At 42.2% G+C, this 17,078-nt stretch overlaps 1 protein-coding gene across 10 annotated transcripts in view; it reads left to right on the plus strand.

The window, feature by feature from the left end:
* Positions 1 to 17,078, plus strand: part of PAN2 (poly(A) specific ribonuclease subunit PAN2) — a 136,449-nt gene that overhangs the window by 33,598 nt on the left and 85,773 nt on the right. For 6 of the 10 annotated variants that reach the window (XM_029594778.1, XM_029594782.1, XM_029594776.1 and 3 more), the window contains 2 exons: positions 9,530 to 9,709; positions 16,261 to 16,555. In XM_029594778.1, coding sequence (XP_029450638.1) covers positions 16,286 to 16,555 — 270 coding nt within the window. In that variant the 5' untranslated portion in view covers positions 9,530 to 9,709; positions 16,261 to 16,285. Of the gene's footprint in view, positions 1 to 6,742; positions 6,762 to 9,529; positions 9,710 to 16,260; positions 16,556 to 17,078 lie in introns of those variants that run through there. The other 4 variants (XM_029594785.1, XM_029594780.1, XM_029594784.1 and 1 more) reach the window with 2 other exon arrangements.

Below are 17,078 nucleotides of genomic sequence, written 5' to 3' on the forward strand. Positions count from 1 at the left end.
CCCAGGAGTCTGGACTGATCTGGGTATGTACAGGGAAAGGAAAATTTGTTCTTACCTGTTAATTTTCATTCCTGTAGTACCACAGATCAGTCCAGAGATCCGCCCATTTTCTGAGGGGGAGAGTCCACCACTCGTACTGTTGCTTTGTATATAATGCGGAATTGTTGGCGGTTTTCAATGCTAATCGCTTATGTTAAATTTGGGAAACGAGTTTTCTTTGCCTTTTTGGGCAACTTCACCTTCTTCCGGCTCATTGGAGGGAAGTGAGTTTCCTTGGAAGCTTGCTTAGAAATTTATGGTTGTTGCTGTCATCTTGGCTTAAGTACAGGTCAATACAGAGGGACTGCAGGTGGCACACTGGTTTATGTACAATGTCAGTGAAACTTTCTCTGTCTCCATTTGCTGGAAGGGAGGCAAAACCCAGGAGTCTGGACTGATCTGTGGTACCACAGAAATGAAAATTTGCAGATAAGAACCAATTTTCCTTTCACTGCACTAGTTACCAGTGCAGTTTAGAATTTATTGTAAAGTTCTTAATCTTTTCATTCAAATGATACTAGCGTGATTGGTGCAGTGTAACATGTGTATACTCCGCAACGAGTATTAAGATCCCAAAATAAAGGTCTTTTGGTTGTTACAACATTACAGAGCGCAGATTTGACACAAGTAAGAGATTGTGTGTTTTCCATAGCTGATCCTAAATTATGGAACTTGTTGCCTGAGATGTTGCGTACAATAACTGATATGAAAAGATTTAAATGTAAGTTAAAAACATGGTTGTTTAAAAATGCATTTAACCTTGTTCAAGAGAGAGAGTGAGAGAATTGTGTTATGAACAGTAAATGATGAGAACTACAACTAGGTTGGAAATAAGGATTAAATGTGATAGCTTATGTTGTATTGATATGTTTTAGTATATTTTTTTACTGGTTTTATTAGTTAATTTTATTGTATAAATATTTTATTTTTATTTTCAACACTGTGTATGTTAATTTGTAAACCATTGTGATCTTGACTTGGAATGACAGTATGTAAAATGTCTAAATAAAAAAATAAACATGGACGACAAAAGAGTGACCAAAATTTCCTTGGCTTTGGCCAGCCCAGTCCATACACTTGGGAATTTCTCCTCCCATCAGCAGATGGAGGCAGAGGATGAACAAACCTGAGCTGATACTTTTCCCTAAATAATCTGGTGCTGCCGGGAAGAACATCAGTAGTTCTCTGCCTCTAGCAGATGTTGGATATCAGGTACTGAAACAAAAAAAAAAGCAATAGCGAGAAGTCTGGGCAACAACCTAGTAAGGTTGATTTCTCCAGGAAAAATCGGGACCAAGTAGGGGAAGGTCAGGCCGATTGATCTTCCTACCCCAAAGATTGCCAAATCCAGAAGACCCTCCCAGATAGTGGTACAGATGGCTCCCTTAAAAAAAATAAATAAATAAAGGGGGGGGGGGGAGGTTCATTCTCCAGCTATTGCTGTTTAGAGCAGAGAAAGAAAAGGCAATTGGCTAAACCATATCAAAGTATGCCACGGTGGTATCTCAGGCCCTTTAAGCTCCTGCCTCCTGCCCCACCCCTCCACTTCCCCAGAGCCTGATGGCCGAGAGGGGAGGAAAATGTGGACGCCAACACTACAGCATGGTGGGCTCCTTTTGTCTAACCTGCGATGTGGAAAGTTTGCTGGCAGAGCAGACAGAGAGGGGAATCTGCAGCCAATCACCCCTGGAGAAAGGTAAGGCAGATAGATGTGGCTGAGAAAAAGGGCAGCATGCTGGAACAACGCTATGTACAGGCATCATAGTGGGATCTCGAGCCATTGCATCAAGCTCAAATCAGGCACAGCACATGACAGACAGAGCCGTGGTGACCCAAGGGAAGCTGTTTATGGATGGCCTAAAAGACCCCCAAGGAAAAGAGGGATGGAAGGCCCTAAATAGAGAGATGAGACAGGAATTCTTCTTGTAATTCATAAGATTAATGGAGAAGGTCTATTGTGAGATGAAGGGACTCTTGGATGTGAAAACCCTAGAGCAGTGGTTCTCAACCTTTTTTCTGTTGGGATATACCTGATAGATGGTCCTCACATGCGAGACACACTGAACACATGACAATCACAGGGCTAAACCCCCAACCCCCCCCCCCGACCCTCAGTAATGGATATAAAGCAGAACTAGAACATTCCCTGTACAATTTACCACACAAAAAAGATATTCTGATGTTATCTCAATAACAGCATCACAAACTCCCTCTACTACCAGGCACAATAGCCCTACTTATACAAAGACAGCAGTTTACCACCAATGCATATCCAATTGAGAAAACAAATAAAATGAGGTATTTTCTGTGCCTACATGCTGGTTAAATATATCACCTTGGTTATACACACAAGATCGACCTTCACCAAGTAGAGAAAGACCACAAATTACGAATATGGAGACAAACTAGTACGAAAACCCCAAAAAAGCCACTCTGTATGCAGAGCAAACCTGGAGAAATGGAAACAGAAATATAGCACCTAACAGACTCTCAGGATCTGCAATAATGCACACAAACTAATCCGCACAAAGTTACACCTGCATTATGGCATGCACTCAAATGGAACAACCCTACCTATAAAAAGGCAACACTACAAATATTAAACCAGGCCCTAAACACCAATACACCTCCCATTAGGAAAACAGAAAAAGTCAAGCTGCTATAGATTCCCACACAGAAATAATTGTAAAACTATATGAAAAAATGTTTCAAAACAGCTGATGAACAGAACATCATCTAACAATTAAAACTCTTAAAAATTATTAAAAATGTTTCAAACACCAATAAAATATTTCAAAACAGCAGACACATCACATACTACCCAATAATTAAAATGGCAGTAAATCAAGAAAAATGAACTTAAAAAGCCACCTTTACTTTCCCTCTTCAGCAGGTCTCCTAATCCTTTTCCTTGCAGGCCACACCAGAAGCAGCAGTAGCTACTGAAGCTGTCCTCACGGTCCTCTTCCTTAGGGACCACAACCAGTCTCTTCTTTCTCTTAAACACACACACCAGTCATACCCTTAGGACCAGTTTCTGTCTCTCACACACCAATCATCTCCCCAACCAGTCTCTCTCTCTCACACACAAACACACGTAACAGTCATCTCCCTGATCAGTCTTTCTCACACATACGTCACCTCTCTGACTAGTCTCTCTCAATCACACAATGCTCTCGCTCTCTCTTACTTACACACAAGCTCTCAATCACACACATGTTCTCTATCTCACTTTCAAACAGGCTCAATCACACATATGCCCAACCTCTCTCACAGTCACAGCCAGCTGAAAACATGCTCCATCTCTCTCTTGCACACACAAGCACCCTCCCTGTCTCACATATACACCACACATACCGAAGCACCCTCCCTGTCTCACATACACACCACACACACAGAAGCACCCTTCCTGTCGCACATACACGCCATACACACACAAGCACTCTCCCTATCTCATATACACAAGTCACACACACACTCACAGAAGCACTCTCCCTGTCTCATATACACAAGTCACACACACACTCACAGAAGCACTCTCCCTGTCTCATATACACAAGTCACACACACACACACACACAGAAGCACTCTCCCTGTCTCATATACACAAGTCACACACACACACACACACACACACACACACACAGAAGCACCCTCCCTGTCTCATATACACAAGTCACACACACACACACAGAAGCACCCTCCCTGTCTCATATACACAAGTCACACACACACACACAGAAGCACCCTCCCTGTCTCACATACACACACAAAGGCCTCCAATTGAACAGCTCGTCTTCGGCCTGGTCTTTGTTTCTTCGGCCCCGCTGGCCTGGTCTCCGGCGGCAGCAGCCAGCAGCTCCAATCTTCGGCCCCATTGGCCTGATCTCCGGCGGTGGCTAGCAGCGTCTGTCTTCGAGTCTTTGGCCCCACCGGTCTTTGTTTCTTCGGCTCTGCTGGCCTGGTCTCAGGCAGCAGCAACCAGAGGCTCCGATCTTTGGTCCCGCTGGCTGAAAGTAGCACGCAACACACCTGCCGGTGCGTGGCGACACACTGGGGTGTCATAACACACCGGTTGAGAATCGCTGCCCTAGAGAATACAGGGAAAATGGCTGAATATCCACTGACTGATGTCCCAGAAAAGCGGGGTTCTCATCTAAAAAGACACTGGTTATCATGGGAAAGAGTTCTCACTAACAAGGTCACTGGCTTCCCTAAATGGTCAGAGCAACTGGTTAGAGGAGGAAGACAAGGAAGATTCAGAGGAACTGGAGGAAGCGGAGCTCACTGCCTCCTGGGGAGAGGATGCAACAATAAGGTTGTTTAGAAAAGAGGAGCTGGGAGGAAGTGACATTATTGACCTCAGTGGAAGCCTAGCTTCAAACTCCTGGCTCCTTCGCATAAAATCTGCTTTATAAACCAGGCATTCTCTAACACAGATTGGATTTTTTGATTAATATAGCTAGTTAATAGATGCAGGATGGCGTCTAAGAAGAAAACAATGGATCTAAAACAATTCTTATTTAGTAAAACATACAGTCAAGTTGCTCAATGATTCGGCTGGATCAGTGATGGTAGGCCAAGAGCAAGCAGAACTAGAGGCGGAACAAAACAAACATGTTCAAAGTCTGACAATAAGAGATTTACCTTCTAAAGCTGAGTTTAGGGAATTGTTCTGCGAACTTCAGCAAGATGCGAAGTTCATTAAGCAAGAAATATTGGGGTAGATTTTAAAAGCACGCGGGTCCATGTGTGCGCACTTCCCGGCACGCACTCGTGGATGCGGCAATTTTATAACGTGTGTGCTGGCGCGTGCATGTTATAAAATACGTGGGCCATGCACACCGGATTTTATAATCTGTGCAAGGGGGGGGGGGGGATTTCTGCAAACCGCATGGCAACGCATTTCGACCTCCCCAGTTCCTTCCCAGTCCGCTTCAATTAAGGAACGGACTGGAAGGGAACTTCCCTACCCCCCTACTTAACCTCCCTTCCCCTTTCCCCTCTCCTCCCTACCCCCTAAACCCTGCCTATCTAACCTTGTTTTTCTGTTTTTATACTTACTTCAGGGCCCAACCTGAAGAAAGTTGCATGCGCTGGCAGCCAGGACAGCAATTAGTGGTGCTATCCCGGCCTGCCCTTTGCAGGAAGGCTGGCACTTACTGGCCTTTACGTGCGTGGCCGGGCCTTTTGGAAAATAGGCTCGGTGTGCGCAAGGCCTGGCCACGCATGTAAAGTCCGGATTTTACGCGTGTGGCCTATTTAAAATCTACTCTATTATCTATGATGGCTGAGCTCCGAGAGGAATTTTACTTAGCTAGGACGCTGAGTTAATGAACTGGACACGTGTGTTGATGCACACTCTGAGGCCCTGTATCAGATTAATGGTAAAAACCATGACTGGATCTCAGAACAAGCTATCTTAGCCGACAAGATCGAAGACTTCGAAAACAGGTCAAGATGCTGCAGTCTCTGCTTTCAGTGGGTACCGGAGACCTTCGCTTACAAGGACTGTAGGTCAGTCCTTGTAAGCGAATAAACAGGGAGAGTCTAAAACAGGGAGAGTCTAAAAACCCAAGAGGCCTCGGAGGAGTCCGCTTCTCTTGAAATACTATTGGAGCAAGCACATAGATCCTTGGGTCCCTAATCCAGAAACAGGCCGCGTGACATCATCGTATGTTACCACAGCTCTTCAATTAAAGACAAAACATCTGAGCTAACCCAGAAAAAAGCTGAGTGGATTTGGGATGGCTGTAAAATTCCCATATATTCTGATCAAGCTCTGTCAACACTGCATAAATGCCAAGAGCTTAAAGAAGTTACAGCGATGTTAAGGAAGGAAAACAAGTATTTCTTGGCCTTCCCTTTCGGTTTACTCTGTACTATTAAGGGAACATTGAGCAGAGTTTGCTCAGTAAGGGAAGCCGAGGAGGTATTGAGCGTGTCTGGCTTGACGACCGGTTTCGCGATTCCATCAACCCTTGCTGTAACTCTATGCAAAGATACATTCCTGCGTTGGCAGCAGGTTGGAAAAAGGGGCAAGAGAATTTTTCACCAATCAGGAGAAGCTTCTTCGTCTCAAGCAGCTCCTTACTGAGGTCCCTATATCTGCAGAGAATATCTGTTGGTCCATAAGTTCCAGTTCATGCTATATTTCTAAGCAAACATTATTTCTAAAGAACCATTCTATTTAAGTTCACAATTTAATTAGCATACACCGTGCTTTTATGGGTTTACGAGCTCTATGCTGAATTCATATGTTTTGGTGTGGGATAGGGGCCTGCCTTTGGAATGATGATCACAACTCTTGCTGAAGTGTGGGATCTGCAAATGGGTGTCAGCAGATCATGTCTCTGGGATCAGGGAGGGATGGGATTTGGAATTAGGGAAGAAGAGTGGGAATTTTTACAAGCAGAGTGCTGAGTATGTATATTACAAATATAAGAAGGAAGGCTAATGATTGGAGGGGAATGGAGGGTGTGTCAATATGGGTAATTTTCTTAAGATCTTTCTTGACATTTTGCTTTATTTTTTTTTCTTCAATTTTATTGGATGACCATGTTTCGGTTGGCTCTTGGGGCCACACCTAATTCATGACAAAGTTTTGATTGATATCCCTCAGGAAATGTATTTAAAAAAAAGATATGAACATCTAATATCCTCTAAGGATTTCCCGCATGGATGATTTTGCCTCTTGTTCTAAAGATGGGAAATATACAGGGGTAGGTATATTGATAGCCCAACATTTTGTTTATCAGTTAAGGTTTTACAGTGCAGACCCTAGGGGGTGGTATATTCTGCTGCAAATAATGGTGGGCGGAGAACTTTACACTTTGGTCTGTATATATGCTCCCAACACTAATCAGGTCATTTTTTTAGGATTCTCGAGAAAATTATGGATTCTTGGTGGAGGGCCACTTGATTATTGATGAAGATTTCAATATCACTAGGATCCCTGCTCTAGATAATTCAACCCAGGAAAGACTGGGGATGAGGGGGGCAAGAGGTAAACTTTCCCTAATGTTTGATAGATGGCATCTGGTAGATATATGGTGCCAACGTTTCCCCTCTTCTAGAGACTATACCTTTCTTTCTAAATTCCTTGGTTCTTATTCATGTATTGATTTCTTTTTGGTGGATAAAGAGATCATGAATCAAGTGACTGAGGCGGGGATAGGCTCCATCTCATGGTCAGACTATGCCCCTGTTTGGATTAAAGTACAGTTCTCACAATACAACACAGGTAAAAGGTATTGGTGTCTGAATGATAATTTATTAAATGAATCATTCTGCTCAACTTTGTCAGCTGATATTCAGTAATATCTTCAGTTTAGTAATCGGGAGGAGATTTCCTTGGTGATTTTTTGGGATTGCCTGAAAACCATTGTATGGAGAAAGATAATCTCACACGCCACCTACAAAAAGAGGGGAAAAAGAGAAATTATTTATTAGGAAAAATTGACTCTCTGGCACATATTCATAAGCACACTCTATCGTCTAAGATATTTCAACAGTTAAATGTGGTCAGATATGAGCTAAATGCACTTGACTTAGATGTTATTGCCCTTCGCTTAGACTTGTCTTGCCAAGCGTATTTTGAGGGGGGAAATAAAGCAGGTAAATTTCTAGCTTGCAGACTGAAATCTGTGTTGCTTCAGAACTATGTAGCAAAAATTAAAAGATATGATGGTAAGATTGTAATGAATACCACTGATATTAGGCATGATGTTTTCCAATTCTATGCAGACCTGTTGTAGAATGGGTAATAACATAAATGTAGATGATATTGAACGATACTTGCATGATGTTACACTCCCTGCTTTAACTACGGAGCAACAGCTCTTTCTAGATAGGGAAATCACAACTGTTGAAGTTCTTCAGGTTATTAAATCACATAAGACCGACAAATCTCCAGGTTTAAACAACTCCGCTGGTTTCTATAAATGCTATGCTTCAGTCTTAGTTAAGCCATTGGCTGATTTCTTTAACTATCTTAGGGGAGGGAGCTCTTTTTTCCCTGGTACTAACATGGTTGATAAATCTATTATTGCAAAGCTGGGGAGAGATCCAACTGTGTATGGGTGTTACAGACCTTATCTGCTATTTAAAATAGATCTTAAAATACTGGCACCGGTCTTAGCGGAGTGCCTACATTTGGTTATAACTTCTCTGATTCATCCTGATCAAGCCAGGTTTATATCTAATAGGATGACAGCAGATAATGTAATGCAAAATCATAGACTTTAGTGGGTCAAATGAGAAAAAATGTCATTGCTTTTATTAACAATTGGTGCTGAAAAGGCATTTGACATGGTACATTGGCCTGTTTTATTTAAGTCCCTGAGGAAAATGCAATTTGAGAATTTTTTCATTGGTTGGATCCAGAAACTGTATGATTCTCCTCAAGCTTGTGAAAATGTAAATGACTGCTATTCGAAAGGTTTTACAGTGGGTAGGGATATACGACAAGGCTGCCCTTTGTCAGCTTTCCTCTTTGCCATTTTACTGAATCTTTTGTAATTGGAGTAGGAGGGACAGCCGACATTTTAAGTGCTGACATCAGAAACTCTCATTTTAAATTGTCTTTATTTGCTTATGACATCCTATTTACTTTAACTGAGGGAGTGGTCGTTGAGCTGGAGAAATTTAGCATGATATCCGGTTTCAAGATCAACTTGGATAAGTCCATGGTATTACATCTGGCTGCTCCAGAACCCTTAACAGCTATATTGTGACAGAAATTCCCTTTCAAGTGGGCTAAACATAAGATTAAATATCTTTTACCTTAGTGATCAGGTAGAAGAATTGTATAAATTAAATTGTTCACCTCTGTTCACAAAAATCCTGAAAGTCTTGGAGAAATGGAAAAAGTGTGGGTTTTTTTGGCTAGGGAAAATAGCAACCATAAAAATAAATATATTCCCAAGATTTTATTTATTTCAGCCCTTGCCCATCGAAATTCCCAATGTGATGCTGAAGCTTTGGCAGAAGAGAATTTTTAATTTCATTTGGCAATGTAGGATGCCTAGAGTACCTTGCTTTGTAACATTTCAATCCAAAATAAGGAGTACCTAATTTGAAGTGGTATTATGCTTCTTCCCAACTACAAGCAATTGTAGATTGAACAAGAAAGTGGGAGTCAAACAATGGGTACATCTAGGACAGTCTTTGATTGGCCCAATGACTCTTCAAGCATTAATATGGTATTTGAAAAAAAACGTGGAGATTAATGGAAACATCATCTTTGCTAATACATACAGTAAGAATTTGGGCACGTTTGGTGTTCTAAGCTGGTGGGTCAGAGGAATTATTTGTTTAGTACTCACCTCTTCAGCAATGAAGTGTTCCCTGCATGCACACCTTTGGGTGCGTTCAGTCTATGGATGGCATGTGGGATTTATTGAATGGAGCATCTTCTTGAAGAGTGTTGAATCATTGGCTTGAAAATATGATTTAACCCTACGTGATTTTTCCCCTTTGTTCAACTTAGACATTTCATGAAATCAAGCAACATCAAAGCATCACTTTCTTTGGGAAAATCTTAATTTGAAAACATCTGTGATCAGTTCAACAAGCTGAAGGGGATTATATCAAAGTTATTTGGTTTGCTTAATACCACCATCACATATTGAAGCTTGGGAGAGAGATATTGGGATTTCTTTATCTGAAAGTGAGTCAGATCTTTCTTTTCTTTGTATCAGTAAATGGTCTATCTCCGCCTTTTTGCTTGAAAATGGTTATAAAGTACTCCGATGGCATTATAAGTCCGAAAGACTACACAGGATGTAGCCTCCAGGAGACAGTAAATCTTGGAAGGGTTGTGGAGAGTTGGGTTCTTTCACATTTGGTGGACTTTGTGAAGTAGTGTCTGCTTTTTGGAAAGAGCTTGCTTTGTGGATACATAATGTTACTGGAGTGGACAACATTATTAATCCAAAATATGCTCTATTGAATTTATCTGTTCCATTGACTGATTTGTTTTATGCAGAAATTACTCATACAGATATTTATAGCTGTTGTGAGATAGCTTTAGTGTGGAAATGTAAGATGGCACCATCATTACCAGTAGTCCTTAATCCTTTATATAAAATTTATAGACTAAACAAAATTACAGCTATACAGAAAAATTCTTTATATAAATTTGATTAAATATAATCACCATTTATTGCATGGTTGGCATCAAAAGAACTTAACTCTAAATATTGCATCATTATAGTTGCTACTTTTGTACCAATTTCCCTCTGTGTAGTTTTTATACTCTGCACTATGTAGGTTTTCTGAATTAAGTATACATGTTTCCCAATATATGATCTTCTTGATGTATTTGATACTTCTGCTATGAATGGGGAGAGGGAGGGCGAGGTGATGGGAAATGTGATTATAAATGAAAATCAATTTTGTGGTATTTTATTTTGTTGCTCTTTTGCTGAGTTGCTGGATTTGTTTTGCATATATCACAATAAAAATTTAAATCAAAAAGAAAAGAGGAGCTGGCAACTCTTATTGACATGGTGATACATTCCCTATGACTGACAGACACCCAGGTAGGGAAATCAGAGACCGATTTTGACCATGATTAAGAAGCCCACAAAAGCCTTTCCTTTGCACATCGCCATTCGGAACATGAATGGAAGGTTCCAGATGCAACCTTAAAGGTCAGAAGGTCCATGAGTATGCTTTATCCCTTACAGCAAGATGAAAATGACAGGCCACTGCAAATGCCTGTGGTTGCAGTTACTCTTAAAACAACCATCTCTGTAAAGGGTGGTTCAGTATTAAAAGACCCCCGAGACCAAAAAGTAGAAATGTTGTTAAAAAGATCTTTTGAGTTAGCAAACTTATCTCTGTAGGCAGCGGTTTATGGAAGATATGCAGCACAAGCTATGATATGCTAGATTCAGTAGTCTCAGAATTGGAAATTGAAGACTCAGATTCATACAGGCCGATACAGAAAAACGCGCGGGAGAGCCGGCGAGCGCACAGGCCACTGTCCCGGGTGCGCGATTCAGGAGGGTGGCCTATGCAAATTAGGGCCCGTGGTAAAAAGAGGCGCTAGGGACACTAGCGCATCCCTAGCGCCTCCTTTTTGACAGGAGCGGCAGCTGTCAGCGGGTTTGACAGCCGACACTCAATTTTGCCTGCGTCTGTTCTCAAACCCGCTGACAGCCACGGGTTCGGAAAACGGACGCCGGCATAATTGAGCGTTCGTCTTCTGACCCGCGGGCCGATTTTAAATTTTTTTTTTTAAATTTTTAATTATTTTTAACTTTTGGGATTTCCGACTTAATATCGCCATGATATTAAGTCGGAGGGTGTACAGAAAAGCAGATTTTACTGCTTTTCTGTACACTTTCCCGGTGCCGAGAGAAATTAATTTCTGAAAGTAAAATGTGCGGGAATAACTAATAGGGCCATCAACATGCATTTGCATGTTGCGGGCGCTATTAGTTTCAGGGGGGGTTGGCTGCACGTTTTCGATGCGCTATTACCCCTTACTGTATAAGGGGTAAAGCAAACCGCGCACTGTACTGTATCAGCCCGAATGTGGGGGAAGTAACCTGCCTGAAGTCAGGGGCAATCTTTCTAGCAGATACTTTATACAACCTGATTAGAGCAGCAGCCAAACAAGTGGTCATGGGGGTAACTGCTAGGTGGTTATTATGGCTTAGGGACTAGTTGATGGCCTCCAAAGCCAGACTGAGCAGACTCCCAATCAAAGGGTGACTGCTCTTTGGGGAAGAAAGTGGTTAAAGAGTTAGGAGAGTTGATGCCTCAGAGACTCCTAGAAGATAGGTTCAGAGGGGCATCAAGGGTTTCTACCCCGTGAGCCAGGTATAGAGACACCAAGCAATATAGGCCCCAGAGAATGTACAACACCCAGTGGACGAGACAGCCTAATAGGATACAGCCTTTTTGTAGCAGTGGAAAGGGGGGGGGGGGGTCAAGAAGGGGCTCACATGCTCCAGCTGGAGCCAGATACAAGGGATCCATTCCCTTCCTCCACCAGTTGGTGGAAGGTTAAGCCAGTTCTACGAAGGATGGACTTATATAACAAGACCAATGTGTCCTCAAGATTATCCGGCAAAGTTATGCATTAGAGTTAAAAGCTCCAATTCCACACGCCTTTGTCATGTCACCTTGCAACTGTAGTTCCTATATCCCAGGACAAAGGGGCAAAGGGAGGATTTCCATTTACTTCATAGTTCTAAAAAAAAAAAAGGAACCTTTTGCCCACTGCTAGACCTAAAATACATAAACATGTCCTTGAGGATACCTTGCTTCTTTATGGAAACGTTGTTAGTCATTGTAGCAGTAAAGAAAAGAGTTTCTAACATCATTAGATCTATACCAATCTATACTGATTGTATATCTCCATACACTGATCAGAAAGGAACAACAGAAATTTCTAAGATTCGTGGTGTTAGGCAGACATTATCAATTCAAGGCCCTGGCCTTTGGCCTAGCTACAGCCCCACAAACCTTTACCAAAGTAATGGTGGTAGTGGCAACCTTCCTACACAGAGAGGGCATTCTAGTACACTCATACCTGGACAATTGGCTCATCAGAGTCAAGAAATGGCAAAATACCTGGGAGCCCATTTTGATACAAAACAGGAGAAGGTGTCCATGACACCCAGAGACAAGTAAGGAAATTAATAGCCACCAAGGAGCTCAGAGTCTGGGCAAGGGTATAGGTGTTTAGGTACTAGAGTCAGTGGTCGCTGCAATAGACTTTGTCCCTTGGGCGATGGCCCATATGTGTCCTCTATAGAGAACTCTATTGAAACAGTGGTCTCCCCAGACCTAGGATTTCAAACAGTAAATTCCAGTACCAGGGCAGGTAAAAAAACAAACAAACAAAAAACAAAACCCGGGAATGATGGCTCTCAAAAGACAAAGTGCAGAACCTGCATGTTGGGTCAGAGTCACAACAGATGCAAGCCTGAAGGACTGAGGTGTCCATTGTGAAGGAAAAGTAGCACATGGACCGTGATCCGCTCTAGAATCAATGTGGGCAATAAATAGGCTAGAAACCATAGCCATCAGTATAGTTCTGAACAGATTCTTACCCGGAATAAGAGTTGGCGTGTTCTCAGACAACCCATGGCAATGGCCTACATCAATAGACAAGGAAGTACAAGGAGTCTCCACATAGCAAAGGAGGCGGAAATGATATTGCAGTGGGTAGAGATGCACCTCAAAGTGCTGTCAGCAGTACACATCTCAAGAAAAGCCACTGACAGGTGAACTTCTTAAGCCAACAGATTTTGGACCTGGGAGAATAGGAACTGGCCAAAAAGGCATTCACACAGATTGTGGACAGATAAGGGCACCCACGCTGGGACTTAGTGTCAACGAAGGCAATCACCAAGGCAGAAAAATGTTTCAGCCGAAGAAGGGAACCAGGCTCCAGGGGAGTAGATGAGTTATCACAGCCCTGGATGAAAGAGGGCCTGCTATATATATTTCCTCCATGGCCTCTCGTAGGTTCCGGGGGATAGCAGAGCATCCGGGCTCAGTAATATTAGTGGTACTGGATTGGGCCAGGTGTCCATGGTTTATGGAACTAGTCAGGCTTTAGAAAGGGAACACACTTGAGTTTGCGCAGGTGAAAAGGGCTCTTTTACTAGGGGCCTGTACCCTTAGAGGAGCCAGCTCCATTCTCTCTTACAGCCTGGCTCTTGAGCGGGCAAAATTACGATTAGTCAAGAGCAGTAATGGCAACCTTGCTGGAGGCAAGAAAGAGCTCTACTTCCTTAGCATATACCAGGGTATGAATCATAGTGCCAGAGGAAAACGTTGTCTTGTTTCGAGGCATGTTTACATTGTATCCTGCAGTTCTTTCAGAATCAATTAGACAAAGGCCTGACTCTGAATTCACTGAGAGTACAGGTGGCAGCCCTCGCCTGTAAAAGGGGACAGGTGGATAGGAGCTCAGTAGCTTCACATCCAGATGTAGTGAGGTTCCTAAGGCAAGTAAAGCACATTCACCTCTCAGTTCATCTGGTTCCAGCATGGGAACTAAATTTGATGCTTAAAGCAATAACTTCAGCCTGCTTCTGACCTCGGAAGAAACGTTCACTAAAAGACCTCACTCTCAAGACAGCATTCCTAGTGGCTTTATGCTCAATCCGGAGAATATCAGATTGGCAGACGCTGTTCTGCTGAGACCCTTATTTAGTGATCTCCAAGGAAATGGTGACCAGCCATCCAGTCCCATCATTTTTACCAAAAGTGGTGTTAAGATTTCATTTGAACCAGCCTATAGTGCTTCCCACCTTTAGGTTGGCAGACTGTAAGACACAAAAAAGTGCTTCACCTTTTGGACGCCCATAGAGTGCTGCTGAGATACCTGAAGGTCACAAATTTTTTTTTTTTTGCAAGTCATATAGACTTTGACTGTACACAGGTCCTCAGAAGGGGCAAGCTGTGATCAAGGATTCCATCACCCAGTGGATCAAGGATACGATCACCTCGCCGTATATATTAAAAAGGAAGCAGGTCCTGGAAGGTCTGAGGGCACACTCTACCAGGGAATAGGCTTTATCCTGGGCAAAATACAAATCTGTATCGCTGGAGGATATTTACAGGGTGGCTGTATCGCTGGAGGATATTTACAGGGTGGCTTCTTGGGCTTCGCTTCACTGCACTCATTCGTAAAGTACAATAGGTTAGACCTGCATGCCAAAGAAGAAACAGTCTTTGGATTGGCCACTGTTGGAAACAGGATGCTGGGCTTGATGGACCCTTGGTCTGACCCAGTATGGCATTTTCTTAACAAGCGTCCTCAAAGTGGCTTTGTCATCCATTTCCTCCATAGCCATTGCTTGGGTACATTCCAAGTGTGTATGGACTGGTCTGAACAAAGATGACAAGGAAGGAGAAATTTGAACTTTCCTTCCAATTTCCTTTCCTTGAGTCTTGCCAGACTAGACCATAGCGCGCCTATTAAACAAAAAATAAAAAAAAAGTCTTGTTGCTATATCTGTGGAATCAGGCGGCAAGTACTGAAGAGGACTTGTTTTTCTTTCGCTTCTATTACCTAACTTGAAGGAATGTACAATCTATATATATATATATATATATATATATATATATATATATATATATATATATATATATATATATATATATATATATATATATATATATATATATATATATATATATATATATATATATATATATATAGAGAGAGAGAGAGAGAGAGAGAGAGAGAGAAAGAAAAGCCTAGTGGTTAGAGCAGAAGCAGGAGACCAGGGTTCAAGTCCTGCTGTTGCTCCTTGTGACCTTGGGCAAGTCACTTTATCCTCCATTGCCTCAGGTACAAACTTAGATTGTGAGTCCTCTGGGGATAGGGAAAATACCTATAGTACCTGAATGTAATTCACTTTGAAGCACTGAAAAAAGTGGAATATAAATCTAAAAACCCCCAACATATATATATAGAGAGAGAATAAGACATAGATGGATCTACATATTGTATAACATTCATGACAAAAAAATTATAAAGAAAAAAGAGTGAGAATTTGTAGGTGGTGCACAAAGAGAATCTAAGAGGTGCAGCCACCAGCTTTGGCAAGAAGCTACTGATGTTCTGCCCAGCAGCATCAGACTATACAAGGCAAGGCATTAGCTCAAGTTTGTTCATCTTCTACCTCCATTTGCTGGTGGGAGGAGCAATTCCCAGGAATATGGACTGTTCTGGCAAGACTCACGGAAAGGAAATGAGCAGGTAAGCTTAACTTTTACCATAGCATAAATTTGTATAGTGGGCATCATATCATGTGCAATAATATACAACAGCGCTGTACCCAAAATGTGAGCAGGGTGCAAAAACAGTTATTGCCATTATAAGTTTATTATACTGGGCATAGTTGTCTTTTAAGCAATTGAAAAAGGAAACAAAAACCAAACTATTTTGTATGAACAGTTGTTGTCTGCAAGTACATACAAAAAACAATAATGCCATCGGGGTAATTATGGTGACAATTGTTTTTCTACCCTGCTCATGTTTTGGATATATGAATACAACAGAAGCAGCTGTGATAAAAGCAGATAATTGCACTATATAAATGTATGATATATTAGACTTTCTAGTGTCACACTTTGTTCACAGTATGAAGCAGTAAAGACCGTTTACTTGCTGAGAAATGACTGTTGAATATTGCAGTGATCATGAAGCTGTGAAGCTCTTCAGTTGTCTTCTTTCTTGTCCAGTGGAAGGAAGACACCTCATGCAGCCATGAACTTTGAAGGCCTAGACCCTGCCCTGGCTGACTATGCGCCCACCCTGCACGCCACGCTGGACCCTGGTCTGAACCCCGCCCTCTTGCAGAATGTGGAGCTGGACGCAGATGGCCTGCCCATGGAGGCACTCTCTGTGTCTGAATCGGTGCATATCATGGAGGGCATGTACTCTGAGCTGCACACAGCCGTCTCTGAAGTGGGCGTTCCAGTCTCTGCTTCCCATTTTGACTTGCATGAAGAAATGCTGTGGGTTGGAAACCATGGGGTATGTACCGGCTCTGCCTATCTGTTTATAGGGATCCTATCTGTAGGCTTTGGATCTGTGATACATGTGGCATGAGAAACCAGGGGCAGTGCATCTGCAGAACATGTGGAGCCCAAGCCACTTCACTCGCATAACTGGAGTGTCCTGTTTATAATATATTATTCTGAATTAATGCATATTTTCCATGTATTTTCTCCTTGTACTTTGGTTATCCGCACAGCCTTCGGTTGGGTTTAGCTTAGAATCAGCTAACCTCTGGTCTGTAGCTCTAGTCCTCCCCGACCTTACAGCTGTTTAGTCTATTGGGGTCTACCTGGGGTTTCTCCCTTGTCACTGGGGTTTCTGAGATGTTTAAGGGTTGCAAGGCTGCGAAATTCAGCTTTAAGAGCTTTCTCAAATATCTAGGCTCAGACCATGAGTAAAGTACTTCCTGCTGAGTTTATCTGGTAACCAGTTAGTGGAATGTATGATGTGGAAAAATGGCTTTAATAGTTATAAAAACAGTGTTCCCTCAGTTTTATTA

Source organism: Rhinatrema bivittatum, chromosome 3 (assembly GCF_901001135.1).
Source record: "Rhinatrema bivittatum chromosome 3, aRhiBiv1.1, whole genome shotgun sequence".
NCBI lineage: Eukaryota > Metazoa > Chordata > Amphibia > Gymnophiona > Rhinatrematidae > Rhinatrema > Rhinatrema bivittatum.